The following is a 21008-nucleotide window of genomic DNA, read 5'->3' as shown; positions in this document are numbered from 1 at the left end:
TCCTGTTTCTTAATTAATAAAACTGCAGTATTTATTCTTAAAACTGTAGTCCCTTTTCAATGTTGATGAATGAAATATTCTCTTTTTCTTGCAACCACGAAAGAGCAGATTACATTCTGTATCATAAACTCTTTTTGCAGCTGTTATTTTTAAGAAGTTTGCTTTGTAAGACACCTAGCCTTTAGAGATCCATTTCATGTCCTGCAAAAGTAACTTTTAACTTCCAAAGTTCCCAATGTCTGATTCATTATGCTTAATAATGTGCTGATTTGGTAATAATATTGAAATTGATATTTCTATTTTCTGAAAAATATCCTTTTTTTTTCTGAAAACAAAGTGAAATCATTAGTACTTCCCTATTATCCCATGCTTATAACAGTAACAAAACCAATTTTTTTTCATACTTCTTCAGCAATAGCACTCTGTTTTTAAATGAAGTCTTACATAGAGCTTAGTTCTATATTTTTTAGAAGAGGACTTATTTCTTACACAGTTATTTTATATTTTATGGAAAGTTGTAAACACTTAATGTACCTCTTTAGAGTCCTAAGGAACACAATTTTAAAACAAATTATTGTAACTTTTTAAAAAATTTTAGATGTTAGCCTAATTTTAGTATGTTAATATTTATTCATTTGTCATCTTAATATCGCTATTCATAGCACTGTTGGGAACTGAGATTTTTAAGCTTAACTACTCCTCTAAGAAGGCTTCCCTAGTCAATTCCTGTAGTTAAAGCACTCCCTACTTTGTCTTATCCTCTGTTTAAATAGCTCCACCATCATGTACTTACCACATTGTATTATAACATTTATTCACCTCTGTTCTTTTATAAACTGTGAAAGATCTTCATTTATAAACTGTGCATGATTCTACCCCTAGAACCCAGCATGATAACAGGAACATAACCACCATTCGTTGAGTGTTTGTCAGGCACTGAGCCAAGCACTACCTATAGAATATTTTATTTTATCCTCAACCTTATGAGATAGATTTAACTCCATTCTACTGATAATCAAGGAGAGGATTCAAACCCATTTCAGTCTTGATTTCAAAACCTATGCTAACTGCTACACTATGCATATGTAACATTTCAATAGATGTTTTTAAAATAAATAAATGAATGACCTAATTAACATGAGTACCATTTGGAAAGAATCCAAATGCTTTTGACTGGGCCTTAACTGCTGATAGGTTTGGGCAGAAAGTCTAGCAATAAATAACTTGGAAAGAACAAATCTCCTACCATACAACCATTCCCTCATATAATTTTTTTAATTATTAGAATTATTTAGCACCCCATATTTGAACTAAAGCACTAAAACTCCTTTTCCTAGAATATATCAGGAGAGTCTGCATAGCTTTTCTATATGAATATATACACACACTCTGGTGTCATGGAATCTGCCCACTTCTGTTTACCTGTAACATAGAGGTGGCCATTCTTCATTTGCAGTTTAACAATATTAAGTATGAAACCTATTCAGGTACTACACTGGAGGTAATATTGACTAGTAGTTAATACCCCAGATTCTGAAACCAGTTACTGTTAGGCAGTTTCCTTAACCTCTGTGTACTTTAAAATCCTTAAGGGGATAAATGGGACTTACCATGTGAGGTTGTTGTAAGGATTAAATGAGTAAATGCAGTAAAGGGTTTGTTTTAGTCCGTTTTATGTTGCTATAACAGAAATGCCTGAGACTGGATAAATTATAAAGGAAAGAGGTTTATTTGGCTTATGATTCTAGGACAGCTGCATCTGGCATGGGCCTCAGGCTGCTTCTATTCTTGGCAGAAAAGTGGCAGGGAGCCGGCGGGTACAAGCAGATCACATGGCAAGAGGAAGCAAGAGAGAGTGAAGGTGCCAGGGTTTAAGCAACGAGCTCTCGCAGGAACTAATAGAGCGAGAACTCACTCATTAATCCCCCTTCTCCCAGGGAGAGCATTAATCCATTCATGAGGGATCCGCTCCCATGACTCAATCAGTTTCCAACACTGCCATGTTGGAGATCAAGTTTTCACTTGAGTTTTGGAGGGGACAACACATCCAAAATCCATCAGGACTTAAGAGTGACTGGCACGTACTAAACTCAAAATAAATATTCAGTGTTATTTGTATTGTACTTTGCACTTTTCCTTATATATTTGTTTAATAGTTCTCTCTGTATATTTTTAATTACACTTATTTGTATAGTTAAGCCTGCCTATACTCTTGACTACTTGATTACAATAAATAGACCTATTTACTATATCATTACATTTTTCTGTTATAGTGTAACTAGACATGTTTGTTTCTATAAGCTTAGAGATGATTATTTAATTTTTCATTTATTGAAAGGCTGATATGTGAGCTACTATGCTAGGTACTGGGGATATAATCATAAGCCAAACAGTCAAAACTCTGCTCTCCAGGTGCTTAGAGTAGTAGTCTCAAACATAGTTTTAAATTTTATGTCTCTGTCAATAAACATTCTTAAACATGCATGCAAAAAATGAATATTTAGTTATTTATAAGTAATATGTATGTCTCTCTGCTAGTGTGTTGTATAGATTTTATAATAAACTATAAAAAATTGAAATTAGAGATAAAGTGGAAATAAAAATTCCAATATTTGGGTGTGTTCATTCCCTTTGGAAAGTTCACTGGCTCCAAATATGAAGTGATAGACAGACAATCGGAGAAACAAACAAGAGCAAGTATGTGAAGGAAAGGTTCTGTGTGTCAGGAACCCAAATTCATCAGGAGGGCCAGAGAAGGCTTCCCTAAGGATGCAAAATTTGAGACAGGATCTGAAAGGAGGCGTTTGGGGTTCTCAAGGCAAAAGGATTAGGAATGGAGTGTTTCAGGAATGGTCTTTGTAGCTAAAACCATGGTGTGTCCAGGAAGATCAAAGGCGGCCAGTGCTCCTAAGGAGGCAGTGTCATAAAACAGTGTCGTAGAAGTTGAAAAAGTACCAGATCATACATAGCTCATATACTATTTGTTAAGGATTTATGTCTTAATCCTAAAATTCATGGGAAGCTCTTAAAGAATTTAAAGAGGAGAAGTGATATGATCAATAATCGCCTTTCTAGTTCCATTTGGGTCATATTTTTCTTTCTAACTGTTACTGCTAAAATCAGGTCTGAAATAGAACAGTTTAACAAAGTATTTGAAGAAAAAGTCTTATGTAGCAAATGATTGCTTTACATACTAAAAGTAATCTTATAATAATCATGCTGTGAGATTTTGCAACAGTAAAAAATAGTGTATTCTGAAAAGGAAAAGTAAGACAGGGGCAAATTAAAATTGAAAATGTTTCTCTTATTTTCAAGCAGCCTTGAATACAAAACCCAGGAAGCAAATCAATGTCACCTACATTTAAACTGTGTTCTCTCTTCAGGTTACAATGGTTAGTACTTCCTTGTGAATATCTTACTCTGGTTGTTTTAACTCTTTAATCAAAGAAAAATCCAGACCATAGTTTCAATAATGATAAAAACAACAATAATGATAGTAACAACAGCAAGAACGGTTCGCATCTTGGCTCAGTTCGGAGCACCTTACATGTTTATGTAATTTAGTCTTCACAGCAACTCTACAAAGTGAGTACTTTTGATATCCCATTTTTATCATCAAGGAGCTCTTAGGTGATAGAGCCAGTGTGAATCCATACTCTTATCTACTGTGTTATACTTTCTCTCATGGGCTACTCCATAAGGCAGTAAGGAATAGTATAAAATAAGCACCAGCATTACTGGCTCATGGGAGATAAGCTTGTCCCTTTGGATGGGGGGGAAAAAATCAAAGCTTAAAATGATTTTAATATGAGGGACAGGAAGTTAATATTAAATGCCATCTTTTTCTTGCTACATAGTTAATGCAGTATTCTGTGATACATAAGATGTATATATCTATTATATGGTTTCTGTCATACATAAGATATATAAGTGTTTGTAGGATCGGAATGATACAGAAACCTATAGAAATGTAGTTTCTGTTTCCTGGAACCTATACCTATTCAAATGACTATTAATTCAAAGCAGTTATAAAGTAACAATTTTATTTGTTGAGGATAAAGGCTAGAGAAATTCAAAATTAGAAAAGATTATTGTTAGTTATGTTACCAAAAAGAACACATAAATTTGAACTTTGTCCAGTTCAACTAAGCTGAAGAAGAAAGTGGACAACCTTATTAAAATCCATTAAGAGATAACTGCAGGAGCAAATGCACTAAGGTTGTAGGAGTGTGGAGGATAGTCCGAAACAATGAATAGACTGATCTAAGGACAGAAAACTAAATTCTGAAATGTAATTGGAAATGAGGTTGGAAAAATGTGGTTATACTGGGCCCTCATTGCTTAACTAAGGAGTTTCAAATTTATCCCAGGAAATGGGATAGGTATTGAAAGCTCTTGGAATAGAAAAAATAAAAATGTTCCTCTAAGAAAATAACATGTAGGCAGAAATGAAGGGGAGATACTTCAGTTAGAGGTTTTAATTAGGAAATAGTTGCAATAATGAGGATATGAGGTAATAAGAAGTGGAATTGGGGTGGCTGTCTTGAAATGAAGCTGAAGAAGTATGTTTAACATATATCTCAAAGGGAGAATGATAGAACGTTATGTCTAATTAATCACAGTGGTTAATATTTATACTGCCAGGAGTAAATGAGGCTTTATTCATTGCCTGTGATAACTTATAGGTGGTGATTTTTTTTATCCCCTGGATTTTTACATTATAACTGAATTGCAACCAAAATTTTGAGATGCCATAGTCTAGCATTTTATAAACTCAAAACCATCTCATGACGCTTTGTTTAAACTATAATGAAAATCTGAAAGGCATAAATGAGATCAAATCAGACCCAACTCAACATAGTATGCTTAATCAGTGGCTGGCATTGAAGAAGTTCTCTTTGCATAACTCTTGAATTATTGCCACTATTAGCAGGTGTTGGAATGAAATGCGCACTGTAATATTGAGCCAATAAAACTAAAATGTGTTTTGTAGCACAGTTGAAAATTTTGAAAGACCTATATTTCCTTTAAAACTGAGGAGTTTTAATACTATAAGTTTAAAACTAATTTCTCAAGTGAGGGTTCCTCAAAAAGATTCATGGAAAGATTCATATTTGAAGTAGCCTAGTAGTATTGTCTTCATAATATTGTCTTCCCCTGCTGTATGTTGTAAGAATTCTCAGAAGCAGATCCTGAATGCTTCATAATATGTAACTTAAAAGTGTTTACAAAATGTTACATTTTGATCAATCTGGATCTTGTACCATATACACAGAAGATACTTAAAAATATTTCATGATTGAATTTAAAACTATAATTTAAGTTGAAAGACTAAAAAAATTATTCAATTTTATTTTGCAGTGATCGGCATGTTGGTAAAATTTATTCCAAATGTTCTTCCTTTCTGGATTATGTCAGAAAATGTCTAAAGAAACTTGGATTGGATGAGTCCAAGGTCAGTATATGATTACCCATTATTTCTATAAGACAGAATTTCTATGGGGTGATGAATTGAGATAATACAAAATAATTTGCCTTCTACTTTTCTCATTTGTAAAAAATGTAAGTTATATTGAAACCAAACCTCCATTATCTTTATTCTAATTCATCTTTTCTGTCAATGTAAATTGTTTACTACCATGCACCTCCAGAGAGATTCCTCTTTTAGGTTTATTGAGGTAAAAATGTGCTAATTCACAAATCAAAATAGACTTAAAAAGCAAAATAGCAGTACAAATGGGAATTAGAAATAAAACAAGAAAGAATGGTTTTAATTTTGAAATGCATTTATTATAGCTCGTATAACTAATTAAAATTAAAAATGTTAAATTCAAAAAGCCTTTAAATGGGAGAATCCTAGAAAGTTGTAACATCATCTGATCATCTTATCAAGCTGATAACTGATAACATATTGCTGAAGGCAGATAGGTAAGCTGGTTACTTGATAGTAATAAATGTTCTAATATGGAGGAAAAAAATATGCTATCAACATGATTCAGATGAGTCCTTAACTGAAATAATAAATTAAACTTGGATCACCCTGGTATTTTGAATTGATTATAAATTCAAGCAAAGAATAAAATAGGTAGTTAAAGGAATGAAATGGATTTCTTGAAAGAAACAAGTTACACAGACATGATTTAGTTATATTAAAGCTAAACAGTTTTATTATTTATCGCACCAATTATCAATTTAGTCCCCAGTTGCTTTATTACTTAAAGCAGTTGGACTGGTACTAATCAGTTTCCTCTCCTATAAATGGTTATAAAAAAGCCATAGGATTTAGGAAGGATTAAATAAGGTCTTATACATAATGTTCTTAACACCGTGTTTGTACATAGTAAATGCTGACTACGTTATGCACTTCTTATTTTAATCTCTGTCTATGTACTACTAGTAATAACACAATTGATATTCTTATAAATATTTCCATTTAGTCACTAAACCAAAGACTGTCCTCGTCTTGCATAAATGAATGAGAATAGACACTGTTATTACTAGTTATTTCATTTCTGGGCTTTTTAAAAAATGTTTTTAATACATGAGACTGATTTTCCTTCCAATTAGACTTAATTAGTACATATCTTTGGCGCATATCTCATTTCATGTCTCATTTCATGTTTAATATCAAGAACAAAAACCTAAGCATTATTTTTACAAATAAAAAGATATAGTTTTACTTAAACTAAAAATGGATTAGCCTTTGCCAAAAACCAAACAGTAAAAATGCAGAAAGCATATGTATCCTTGATTCTGGCTTTGTCTTCCCAGGTTCGTTTGTAATGATAACCATTGTAAGTGTTTCTTAATATATTTATTAGTATATAACTAATAGAACATTAATAATAGTTAATATTTACTGAGCACTTACTATATGATAGATATGATGCTAAGAACATCACAATATTATCTCATTTACTCTTCCCAAAAACATTTGAGTCAGACAGCATAAGAAAGCTTGGAAGTTGCCACTCAGTTCTAAGAAGTAAAAAGCTAAACAAACAAAAAAATCCACAGTTCTTAAATCTATTAGAGACATGAGTTCACAGGGCAATCCATGGCTCCCAAAATTGTAGAGAGAGATAGGTAAATACATAAAATCACAGTTTACCTGAGCAGAAACCTCCAAAGAATGGTGCTTCCCAGTGCCAGGGAAGGTAAACCTGAACTGTAGTTGACAAATTATCTGAGGCTCAGTGTGTATAACTCTGAGAATTAAAAACTATAGAGGGAACCAATCACAGAAAAGCCTCCACACGTTTGTGAGTTTTTACTTCCATGAGCTCAACCTGGTTCTGGTGAATATCAAGAGAAAAATCCCCTAATGCTTCCAGAAAGGGGAGGGGAAAAGTAAGTATTTTGAAATATGCCAGGGCATTTTATTCTTAAGAATATCTACCTCAGGGGAAATTACTTAATTAGAGCCTAACTTGCTAGGGTTTTATTAGAGCCTAACTGATCTGGGGAGAAGAAAATACCAAATTTCAGCAAACTCTAGCCATCTGTCCTCTCCACAAGGGGGCTAAAAATACTGAGAAGCACTGGTTAGGTTCATACTCCAGAGGCACAGGTTCACTAACAGACTGAATCATAGGACTATACAATGCTTGTCCCGTATCTAAACCTTGCCACACTGCTAAAGGCCTGTTTACATCAGTTCTTTTTACCCAGTACGTTATGTCTGGGTATCAAGAACAAATTACAAGGCATACTAAAGTGCAAAAAAACACAACTTGAAGAGAAAGCACAAGCATCAGAATTAAATTCAGGTGTGGCTAAGATGTTGGAATTGTTATATCAAGAATTTAAAACAACAGTGATTAATATGCTAAAGGTTCTAATGGATAAAGTAGACAGCATGCAAGAACAGATGAGCAGTGTAAACAGAGAGATAGAAATTCCAAAATAGAACAAAAAGGAAATGCTAGAGATCAAAAATACTGTAACAGAAAATAAGAATTCCTTTTATGACTTTATTAGTAGACTGGACATAGCAGAGGAAAGAATGTCTGAGCTTGAGGATGCAGCAATAGAAAATTCAAAAACTGAAAGGCAAAGAGAACAAAGACTGAAAAAAAGAGAGAATACAGTATCCAAGGATTGTAGGACGTCTACAAAAGGTGTAACATACATATAATGGGATCACCAAAAGGAGAAGAAAGACAAGAACAGAAGAAATATCTGAAGCAATGACAGAAATTTCTCCCAAATTAATGTTAGACACCAAACCACAGATCCAGAATGCTTAGAGAACACCAAGCAGGATAAATACCGAAAAAACTATACCAAGGCAGTTTATATTCAAACTACAGAAAATCAAAGACAAAGGAAAAATTCTGAAAAAAGCCAGAGTGAAAAACACCTTACTTATAGAGGAACAAAGATAAGAATTACACAGGCACATGTGCAGTTCCTTTGAAGTGGTCAGGTGGGCACTGGATTTAAGAGTTTGGGCAAGCTTTAAAGAGAGTCCTAGTTAGAAAAGTGTGTGGGCTTTTTCCCAGGTGAGAACCCAGACATGTTTATGGGTCCCCAGAAGTCTAACCAAGGCAGCAGGCAAATCATCCAGTAGGATTTGTCCCGAGCACTATTCACACCCTTGTCTTTGCCTCTGCTACCCTAATTTTATCAGTCTTCTAACACAGCTTAATCTTCAGACTTTAAATTTCTTTTTCCCCTTCTTTCAGTTTTTAGTGTTTATTTGTTTACTGGCTGGAGATTATGCTACCTGTCTATGATGTTTTTCAGATTCCCAGCAGAGTTGTGGGGTTTTTTGGGGGGGGGGGAGGGGGGTTGTTTGTTTTGCTGATTTATTTCTTCTATTTCTTTTTTTTTTTTTCAATTTTTTTAAAAAATAAATTTTATTATGTATATCTAAGGTATACAGCATGGTGTTATGAAATACATTTCAATAGTAAAATGGCTACTATAGTGAAGCAAATTAATATATCAGTCATCTCACAGTTACCATTTTAGCAAAATTCCTGAATACCTGTATTTATTATTATTACCTATAGTCCTTGTTGTACATTTGATGTCTAAACTTGTTCATCCTACATATCTGCTACTGCTTAGCCTTTTACCTACATTTCATGTTTCCTTCCCCCACCTCACTCATAGTATCTAACGATTGTTTTGTCCTCTGTTTCTGTATATGTGACCTTTTTTTTTTTAGATTTCACACATAAGTGAAATCATGAAATATTTTTCTTTCTGTGTTTGGCTTATTGCACTTAGTGTAGTGTCTTCTAGGTTCATCCATGTTGTGGTCAGTGGCAGGATCTCATAGCTGAGTAATATTCGTTGAGTATTTACTCGTATACCACATTTTCTTTATCTATTCATCTGTCAACAGGCACTTAGGTTGTTTCCATATCATGGCTATGGTGAATAATCCTGCAGTGAACATGGAGGTGCAGATATCTTTACAAAATGGTGATTTCATCTCCTTTGGATATATACCCAGAAGAGGGATTGAAGAGTCCTGATTCTTAATGATAAACCCCCTGTTACTACCTGTCATGCCTCCAAATTTTATCTCCATTAAGCCTTCATCACTTTAAAATATGACCTTGAATCCCTCAACAACTATACTTGAATTACTTATAGTATCTTATGAACGTCCCATGATTTCTTGATCTTGCCTCAGTAACAGTGGAGAACTTTTTACTGAACCCCACTTTACACTCATACCTTCTGTTGTTCCACAGGTCAAGAATGAGAAAACTACATTATAGAAAGATTGGAAAAGGTATTGATTGAGGATGGGGCAGAGATCCAAACAATGACTTGTTGGATCTCTCCTTTGGATCTTTTCATTTTCCCTTTTCATCCCTATCAACCTAACATCACAGTTCATTTTGTACAGGTGGCTAAGCTATCTAGACTCTGTCTACTCAAAGTATAGTAAGGACCAGCAGCATCCGGGAGAAATACATGACCTTGGGCTCCACCCTAGAACTACTGAATCAGAATCTACATTTTAACAAGATCTAGGTGTTTTTATGCAGCCTTAAGCTTGAAAAGGGCTGGTCTATACTAGGCCGATCTATTTTCATATACACCCAAGGTATTTGTTGTCTTCTTTTTTGTTTTTTTTGTTGTTGTTTTGGGGGGGCTTTTTTGGCTGCTGGCCAGTATGGAGATCTGAACCTTGACCTTGATATTAGAACACCATGCTCTAACCACCAGAGCTAACCAGCCAGCCCTTGTTATTTTGATGTCATGTTTTTCTCTCTCGAATTATATACCCTTGAGAGCTTTTTTTTTTTTCTTTAATGGGGTTATATTGATGTATTTTTATGCCTCATAATATAAGCCAACTCACATTATTCTAGAAAATAAGCATATTATTAAGAAGGTTTTTTATATATGATTGTATAGATTTGAAGCAATTAAATTTGAAAAAAGAAGAGTTACAATTATACTTTCAAATTGTGATAAAAAACATTATGTCAAAATTATATGCAAACCCTAAGCCTAGTAACATTTAATGCCAAATGCACAGAAGATAAAAGGATATTTCCATTAAGCAATAGAAAAGTCTCACATAGTATGAGTCTAATTCTGTATAAGAGCAGCCACATTGCCTATAAAAATTGTCTTTATTCTACCAGCTAATCACAGAGAAATATTAGATACACAAATATCCCCTGGCAACCAATAGCTCTAGGGAGTAGTAGAAGAAATTATCAAAGAACAGGAACAAATAAAGGAAAAACACATTACATGTTTTATTTATTTTCTTTATTTAAGGAGGAAAAATAAGAACTACTAAATTTTCTTATTAATAGTACTGTTAAAATAGGAGAAAACAGTAATTTTAATGTCATTATTTTAGATTATTGGAATTATTGAAGTACACAAAATCTTCCAATGACTTAATTTAAATAAAATATGTAATAGTTATATATTAATATTCATATTTACAGTGACTATTAGTTGGCTATAATATTTTAGATATGTAGATTTTGCTGTTCAGATAGTAGCAGGTTCAAATTTTATTTCCATTAGCTAGTAATTGAACAGGTATTTAATAGAAAATATGGGAAGAACATTATGCATTTTTCTTTCTTGTTAAGAAAACCTCTGTCTTATTGCCCATAAATTTCAAGCTTAGGAAGATTAGTTACATACATCATTTATAAAAGTAATAAACATTGACTCACCTTTGCTCTGTATACTTCAGAAGATCACAATGACAATAACACTAGTCTTTTGAGTAATAGCATGGATAACTTCCTCTGTCACCCTAAGAATATCAAGACTACTTCAGCCTCCTTGACATGGGCCTTGTCTTCCCTCTCTCCCTTGGCAGGAACAAGTGATGGGTCTCACCCCCTTATCCACCTACCTTTGTTTTTAAGCCAATTATGACCTAGCCAAGAGTATATCAGCAGCTTCAGTCCCACCATGTAGTGAGAACTAAGTCAGTTGCTAACCCATCTTCTGATCACATGTGACGTGGGGAGGATCTCTGAACAACTGTCTCTCTCTCATTCACTCATCTAGCCTGCTCTCCATGATGTTGCAGTAAGATCCACCTTTGCTTATCTGGACCCCCTTATATAGATCTATTAAAAAAAAAAAAAAAAAGAAAGAAAGAAAACTAAGTAAATGTAGGAGAAAAGACAAATCTCCCATGGAAAAGAATTCCAAATAATTTATGTAGATATTCCACCCTCAAGGAGATGGAGTGTAACGCCACACTCCTTAAGTGTGAGCTGTGCATGGTGACTTTCTTGGAAAGAGTAGACAATGGGAAAAGGCAAGAAAGGAGGGACTTTACAGTGTAGAAACCTGACAAACTTAGCTAAATAATCAAGGTCAACATCAACAGTGATAAGTCATGTTGATAGTATGTACCCTTGATATGATGTGAAGAACATGGAAATTTATTCCTGTAGTCTTCTTCTCAGAAACCATAGCTCCAATCTATTTATGAGAAAAACATCTGACAAATTCCAGCGAAGGAACATTCTACAAAGTAACTTAACCAATACTTGTCAATACTGTCAAGGTCATCAAAACAAAGCAAGTCTGAGAAACTGTCAAAGCCGAGAGGACTAAATGCAATGTGGTATCCTGTGTGGGATTCTAGAATTGCAAAAGGACTTTAGGTAAAAACTAAGGAAAGCTAAATATAGTGAGGACTTTAATAATAAGCTATCAATATTGATTCATTAATTATAGCCAATACAGTTATGTGCTGAATAATGACTGTATGGTTAATGATAAACAGCATATACGATGGTGGTCCCATAGGATTATAATGGGTATAACATATAGCCTAGGTGTGGTAAGCTATACCATTCGGTTTGTGTAAGTACACCGTATGATGTTCACGCAATGACAAAATCACATAACGTACTACTCAGAATGTATCCCCATCATTAAATGACACATGTCTGTATGCCATATTGTAAAATGTTAATAATACAGGTCGAATATTCCTTATCTGAAGTGTTTGAGACTGGAAGTGTTTCAGATTTTGGATTTCTTTGGATTTTATTTGCATATATATCCATAATGAGATATTTCAGAGATGGGGCCCAAATGTAAACATGAAATTCATTTATGTTTCATATATACCTTATACACATAGCCTGAAGGTAGTTTTATACAATATTTTTAAAAATTTTGTGCATGAAACAAAGTTTGTGTACATTAAACCATCAGAAAGCGAAGGTGTCACTATCTCAGCCACCCATGTGTACAATCTCTGTTTGTTTGGCAGAAAAATATATTGCAGCTGAAGGGTCTTTGGACGTTTTTTTTTTCCTTTGGGGACACTGAATGTGTGTTGTGGAGTTGAGTTTTAACTGCAGCCTGTCACATGAAGTCAGGTGTGGAATTTTCCACCTGTGATGTCATGTCAGCACTCAAAAAGTTCTGGATTTCTCAGCAGTTTAGATTTCAGATTTTCTCATTAGGGATGCTCAACCTGTAGGAAAAATGGGTATAGGGTATATTGAAATTCTCTATACTATCTTCAAAATTTGTGTAAATCTAAAACTTTTAAAAATGTTTAATTTTATAAAACAATATGAGAAAAGCTAATGTTTCCTGAACCTTTGCTTTGTGTCGGACACTGTGCTAAAAGCTTTGTTTATATTATCTCGTTGAATACTAAGGATGACCTTATAAAATGAGTGATGTTATTCTCATATTATAGATGAGACATAGGTTCTTTAGGCCAAAGTCTAGGAAATTTGGAAGGAAGGATTCCAATCATTAAGCATAAAGCTCAACTGGTGGGAGCAGAAACATGTAAATGGACTAGAAAGTGGCCTGCTAAGTACAAGGGTTCAGTATACAATGGGTATGTGTTTTGGAGAAAAAACAGAAAGTGATCCTTGTTAATGGATTTGTTAAGTGTATGTTAGAGGAAATTACCTTAAATATGAACATATGCCATTATTGTGTTTCTGTTGCCTTTGAATTATTCTCTAGGATATATAATTTTATACATATGTTTTAAATTTTAATTTTATTCAAAAACTGTTTATTGAGGTACTCCCATGTGCCCCAAGCATAGTAGCAAGTTAAAATATATTTCATCACTACTTGTTGAAATTAAATAATATTAGTAGGATGTTATTGGTGATTTTATTTATGGTATGCTGAATACCTATATCAGTACACAAGGTTTAAATGAATTTAAGGTTCTATTGACTTGCTTTATGAATATCCTTAGAGAGAACTCTTCAGACATCTGTTGTTTTAAATTCATGTCATGTTTATTTTACTTTAGAATATGTTTGATAAGGAAAAATATTTTTTAACTATTGTTAAATTTATTGCTATTGTTTTTTATCTTGAAGCTGCCAGAAAAAATTATAATGGACTACTACGAGAAGTATAAGCCTAGAATGATTGAGCTGGAAGCTTTTAATATGGTAAATCTCAAAGTTAAACATTAAATTGGATATGTTGCTAGACTTGAATAGGGGCCTATTAAATTTTATTATGGTGCCAATCTATGTTGTTTTTCTCTTACTGTAGAAAAACTGTTTTGGATCATTTCCTATTTCAGAACTATATTAGGTGTCAGTAATGTAATAAAGAGAACACATGGTAGATTCTCTTAAAGTATATCATGCACGGAAAGAAGTTTCAGAGTCCTTTGAACACATATTGGTCTCAATGCAGTTTTTTCACAAGCATTCCTTTTAATGAATTTCATTCTTAGTACTCCTTTAAAAGCGTTCTATCACATGTGATTGCTTGTTGGATTCTACCTCAAAGTCACTTAAAGGACATTCTTTTCCTATTCTTTTCAAAAGAAAAACTTTTGATCTCTGTAGTATTCATTATCTGAAGATGTACATGGGTATTGGAGATTTGACCTATGAAAAGATCTATAGATATATTTTCTTAACATAAGTTCTAAGGAAATAAGCTTGTCTTTTTTTTTTTTTTTTTAAAGTACCACCATCCTATCTCATTCTTTCTTTTAGTTGAAAGTTGTTCTGGCTCCTTGTATAGAGACATTGATTCTTCTGGATCGACTTTGCTACCTGAAAGAACAGGTAAATTATGTTATTTTAAAATGTATAAAAAATATCCTTATTATATACAGTAATAGGTGTCCACTTATATCTAGGATAATGTATATCTAGGATTTATGTTTAATAAAACAAGTAGGAAAATTTTTCTCGTTATATTTTTATAGTTTGAATATTCATTTCATGTCTTTCTAAACATATAAACATATGTACAACAGATGTTTTTGGCAAAACTGCTATATTAAAGTTTATGTTCTTTTAATTATACGGTGATTACCATACATAGGTAGTGAACACAAACCACCTATATGACATATTGTGTAGTTAAAATTAATAAAGGCCAGACATAAAAGGTATTGCATAAACATTTCATTTCATAAGAATTTGCCTTTAATTTACTTTTGGATTTTTTGCCATATGTACTCTGCAGTATAGAAACTTCTTTCTGATCAAGGATCTGTTTTTTCACGATCTTATTTGTTTTGTCTATGTTGAATGACAAAAATACTGTCTTCTGGGTTACCTTTAGGAAAAATAATTTTTTGCAGATTCTACTCTGAGCTCTGGTCAAAATAAATTTTTGTGAATGTTTAAATTAAACCCATTCAAGAAATCAGCCTAATGTTTCCACTATAAACCCCTTATTATGACAATTTTATTTTATCATATGGGGAGCTTTTCTTCCTTCTTTTCGACAGGCTACTTGGAACAAATGGATTTTAATCAATATATGCTTTGTTCTAATTTGTATTTTTATGGAGAAAAGCAATTTTTAAATATTTAAATAATGATGTACTTTCCTAAGCAGCCAACTAACACCAAATTGCTGGGAAGCTTTGGTTCCCAAAGTGGGTAGGTGACAGAATCAGTACCTATATTACTGGGTACTTATTTCTCTTTTCTAAACAATGTCCATTGTCCTAAGTACAATAGGTAGGCAAAATAGAATGCACAAAGATTAATAGGTTGTAATGAAATGGTAGAAATCATGAAAGTGTTGATTTTTTTAAAATAAATGATATTTTATTATTATAAAAGTAATACAAGAGTACTTCAAAAAAAAATTAAAAGTAACCATAATCCTATCTTCCAGCATTAACTATTAAATTTTTGGTATATTTTCTAGTTAGTGTCTCAAATATATACATGTTTTATGTATGTGTATATGCACATTATTTATACTTTAATTAAAATTGGAATCGAGTTATAAATGTAATTTTGTATCTAATTTGTTTTATTTAGAATTTTTCATCTCATTAAATATGTATACTGAGGAAGATGAATAATATGTCATCATAAACTAATTTATTTACTAATACCCATTTGTTATTTGCCACTTTCAGTTTTTCATGACCACAGCAAAGGATAACCTTGCAACTCTCTCTCTATGTACATCTTTATTTCCTCAGTATAAATGCCTGAAGGTGAAAGTGTAAATATTAATTTTATTCAATAAAGAATAGTTTTCTTTTATATAGTTTGTTTTTTACATAGTTTTTATATTGCAGTATATAATCTGACTCATCTCAACTTTTTTTCTTCAACAAATGGTTGTATATCTAAATCATTTATCAATTTGCAGGAAGATACTGCATGGTCTGCACTTGTGAAGTTGTTTGATCCTGTGAAATCTCCCAGATGTTATGCTGTTATTGCTCTGAAGAAGCAGCAATGATTTCAATTAATAGTTGTATCTGTTTGAGGGACCTATTCCTAAAATTGCTTTTCTAAACATTTATGTCCTGTTACACAAATATCTAAAAATCATTGCTATATATTTTAAATAAACAATGAAAATGGCTAACAGATCATAATCTTTTTCCATTGTCACAGCATACATTAATGAAATAAGAACCTGTGAAAACACAAAAGGGTAGACCTACATTCCTGAGTTTGTATGTCAGTAGGACATTATAATTTTGAGTCTGAATTCCTATTCAGTATTTGCAACTCTTGATATTTGCTACATGTCACATTTTGACTTTTATTGACTTGAAAGCAGATGAGATGTACAAATATAGATATAGTAAAATTAGTTGGTGCTGAAGATCATTTGCATTTTTTTTTCCACATTTTGGATGGGTTTTTGTATTACCAGGAGGGAAAAGCTCACATGTAAAGGGAAGAGATACCCAGGAACCAAGTCAGATATAAAAAAGTGCCTAATATAAAGCACATTTTACATTTAACTCTGTTTTAATCTAAGTTACATTAGGTAATATTCTATGCCCTTAAAGGGACATGCATCTTGTAAGTGAGATATTCACTTTATGGATTCTTGGGGCTATTTATCTTAATAAAATAATGTGATGGGTTGGCACTCAATGGAATTACCTTGTGCTCTCTAAAAAGCCAATCTGAGTAAAGCAAGAGTGAATGGGAGGAGGCCAGCACACTGCCAAGCATGGAACAAGTTATTTCCAGTGTGGAACAATTTCTTTTCATTAGCAGAGTACTTCAGACTTCTAATGCAACAGAAGAGACAAACAGCTGGGATAAAGCTTCCTTGATGTTCAGCTAGAGAGACTGTAAATTTTTCTAAAGCAGAAGCAACTGCTTTTTTAAATTTTGGAGTCCATCAACAGATGAGAAGAATAATTGTTTTGCTTTGGATTGTAGTATTAATGTTGAGTTTGCAGCCAATATATATGTGAATGATCAGGTCCTTTGTATGGCTAGTACAATACTGGGAAAATAAGTCATTTTTTAAGCTTTTTATTCTGCAAGATTTCAAACATATTCATAAGTGAACTATAAGGAATCCCCATGTACTCATCACAAACTTGAAAACCTGTCAACATTTTACCAGTCTTGTTTCATCTGTACACACATGAATGTGTACCCACACACACTCCAGCTAGAGAATTTTAAAGCAAATACAAGGCAGTTTGTAATTTCTCATAAATACTTTAGTATGTATTTCTAACAGTTAAGGATTTTTTCCATAATAACATTTATTCTTGTCCCCATTCACATATCCACAATTGGCTCAAAAAGTCTTTCATGTCTGTTTGTTCAATTCAGAATCCAAACAAGGTTAACATATTTGCATTTGATTAGTGTGTCTTTTAGGTTGTCTTGAATACATAACAGCTTCCTCTCCATTTTTTTTTATTTCATGCCATTTTTATTTTTTTAAGAAACCAGGTCATTTATTCTATAGAATTTTCCACTTATGAATTCATCGGATTATACCTTCATAGGGCCATTTAATACATCTACCCATCCCAAGTATTTCCTGGAAACTATTAGATCTAGATTAGATTGAGGCTATTGTTGTGTATTTTTGTCTTTTGGCAAACATGCTTTATAGTTAGTGTTATGTACTTTCTATTGTGTTATCACATCAAGACTCACATCATTGTTTGGCTGTCCCACATTTAGTGATATTAAAATTGGTCAGCAGCTTCAGTTGTCATGAGCCTGATTTATCCAGTATAAAGTTCTCCATCATCCTTCCTCTTAATGGTTTTAGCAGCCAGCAGCAGTGATTAAAAACAAAAAGAAAGAAAATAACCATGTACTATGAGTTGATTTGTCATATTCATACTGAGTGCCTGAGACTCCTCCCAGGTTTCTATTGCATTATTTCTTGCTGAATTTCCTTTTTGTTTCAGCATGCTGTTATATCCTCATTGTTTGCTATATGAACAACTATCTCAGAAGTAGTAGAAAAACTTTATAGCCTACTTTCTTTCCTTTCATAATTTTACCTTCTGTGTAAAATTTTAAAGTCCTTCCCTGATACCCAAATATTTATAACAACACTCATTTCTCACTATAATAAAGAAAATAACTTTATTGTGTGTAAAACACTGCTTAGTATAGTGAAGTGAATACAACTGTTTCATCAGCAAGGAAATTTGTAGTAATTTCTCTATGTTTTAAACAATTGTCAAAATGTCTGCTTAGCAATTAATGTTTTCCATTTTTATTACAGCCAAATGTGTGACTCAGACATCTTATCAACATGAGATAACCTGTGTGGTCACACTGAGATGATAACATTTCAGCAGAAGATAAAGAAATAGAATATTTAAGCAAGACTACAGCTTTATATGCATGAATCCCCAGTACAATGTTTGTAGACTTCCATCTCATAAAAACTGGTTTTTGAGAAACCAGTTTACAGTTTAGCTAAAGAATGTGGTGCATTGGCATGAGCATCAATTCTGAAAATTACTTTCTGGGTGAACTAAAGCAAGACTCTTAACACCTCAGAGTCTCCTGTATAAAATGGGGTTTTATTTAATATTCATTTTATAAACTTTAGTGAATGCCTACCATATGTATGTCAGTGATTATGCTAGGCATTGGCAGTATGGAGAAAAACAGGATATGTTCCTGTCCTCAAAAAGCTCACAGTCTAGCGAGAAAGGTAAATAATGAAATTACTAGTTACAATAGTTATAATAGTCAGGCTCAGAGCTGAGAGATTCAGGATATAGGATTCTTTATGGTGTCTTCAAATCAATAGATAATGGGAGGAGGGACTCAGTAATATTAGTACCATAGTTTAGATTTATGTGAGTTAAATTGTTTATCATTGGGTAAGTCACTGTATATTCAGTGTGCCTCAGTTTTCTCACCTGTGAAAAGAGCATAAGAGTGGAACTTACTCATAAAGTTGTTATGAAAATTAAATGAATTAATGTTATTTAACTCCCCAAAAATATTTCCTAAGAACCTGTTAATAAAGCAAAACTAAATTTGTTAGAATTCACAACAGTAACAGAGGACACTGCCTTGACAGTTTCAACAGTGTCTCTGAAGGGGGATATCATGGGAGGATATTTATAGGATTTGAAGGGTCTGGGCTCAAAGGTGGAGAACTGTCTGAGATTTGAAAAAGTTTGTGCTGTGGTAGTTTAGGATTGCATATATAGCAATCCTAGGGTCCTGAAGCAAGTCTTGATAAGTAAACTGTTGCTTGATAAGCAAGCTCTTTGCCAAAGTGAGAAGATGTTTGTCTGTGGTAACTTAATATATGGGAATTTCCTGAAACAAACAATTTATTTATTGGATTACAGTCTTATCTTTCCTAGTCAAAGTTTTCTTGTAACAAACATATAAATAATGTTGACACAGGTGGTTTCAGTTCTTAGACCCAATAGCTCTGTCATGCTGATGCAGATGGTTGCAGTTCTCAATGTAAAAACACTTAAATCCTGGCACAAAATGCATAGTGTAATAGTTGTGTTTGTTAAATGTTCTAGAGGGACAGAAATGGGAACTTAATCATATTTATAACATTGATTTTTTAGGGAAAAAATGTGTTCTAAATTGTAATCCAACAACTTACAAATGGATTTTTAGTGTCCCCATTCAAAATTTAAAAGTGAATTTTGTTATATTGAATTAAAAAATCACATTATATACAGTAGTTAGTTTTCATAGTAATTTTGCTTGCTGAAATAATTATTTTCAGAATAATATTTATTTCTAAGAGAATTTCTATATATTTCCATCTTTTCTAATTTTGTGATTTCTCTGTATCTATAGGTGTAAATGCAGAGGCTGATACAAAAAGGCCTTTCTACATTGCATGCACCTGAAGATGGTTCTTTGATTTGTGGTTCTAGCCACTGTGCATAATAATAATTATATGTACTATCATTACTCCCTTTAATCATGTAAAATTATTCTAAAGTCTTTATCATGAGGCATGAACTCCCATCTTTTCCTAGATGGCCATGAGCTAAATTGACTACTTTTTTTATTTCCTAGCTTTCTGCTCTTCTCCATCTTTTGAAGTTTTTATTTCAGAGTACAAGGAAACATTTAAAAAAAAAAAATCTCCCCAGCTTTAGTTCATTGTTCAAATGCCTTTTAAGAATATTGTTACCATCAATTCTTCATAAATGTATACAGCCCAGAGACATGCTGTTACAATAGACAAAGGTGGACTGGCTTCTAATCTTAAATTTAGTACTGGTGATTCTGGAGTTAATTAATATCCAGGAGACCTAGAAGTGACAGGAATGATCAAGGAGCAGAGATAAGGTTCCTGGAATATGTCTATTTGTACCTTCCGAAAAAGAACTCTACTACCACTCTAGCACTCTGAAACCATGTTGGATTGCATTGCCCCAAAATTATTAGGAATTTTTCTCTATCCAGCCAGCACCTAGCACAGGGTCTGCAACATAAAATGCTTACAAATGAGTTTTTGCTAAATGAATGTATCAGTTATTCCCAAAATGTCCTATAGAAAGTGGTATCTGTAGGTATCCTTCTTCATATACTAGCCAACATTGAATTTTGCTTAGGCACTGTCCTAAGCATTTTACAGGTATTAATTCATATAGTCCTCATAACAACTCATAAAATAGGTCTGTCATTATCCCTTGCTACAGGTTAGGAAACTGGCAGATGTAAATATTAATCTTTTCTGCAAAAATATTGCATCATTCTAAGCCTACATTATTTCTATGAACAATTTTACAAACAATAATCTAGCACACTAGCAAAAATGATGTGACATATGGGGAGGTTAAAAAA

At 32.9% G+C, this 21008-nt stretch overlaps 1 protein-coding gene across 1 annotated transcript in view; it reads left to right on the top strand.

The window, feature by feature from the left end:
* METTL25 (methyltransferase like 25) overlaps nt 1–16189 on the top strand; it is a 94237-nt gene extending 78048 nt beyond the window's left edge. Inside the window, exons 9-12 of the mRNA XM_063075997.1 lie at nt 5362–5455; nt 13824–13898; nt 14460–14531; nt 16090–16189. Coding sequence (XP_062932067.1) covers nt 5362–5455; nt 13824–13898; nt 14460–14531; nt 16090–16182 — 334 coding nt within the window. The 3' untranslated portion in view covers nt 16183–16189. The remainder of the gene's footprint in view (nt 1–5361; nt 5456–13823; nt 13899–14459; nt 14532–16089) is intronic.
* The last annotated feature ends 4819 nt before the right edge of the window (nt 16190–21008 follow it).

The sequence above is a fragment of the Cynocephalus volans genome, chromosome 12 (genome assembly GCF_027409185.1).
Source record: "Cynocephalus volans isolate mCynVol1 chromosome 12, mCynVol1.pri, whole genome shotgun sequence".
Taxonomy (NCBI): domain Eukaryota; kingdom Metazoa; phylum Chordata; class Mammalia; order Dermoptera; family Cynocephalidae; genus Cynocephalus; species Cynocephalus volans.
This window is presented reverse-complemented; position numbering and strand designations above follow the sequence as displayed.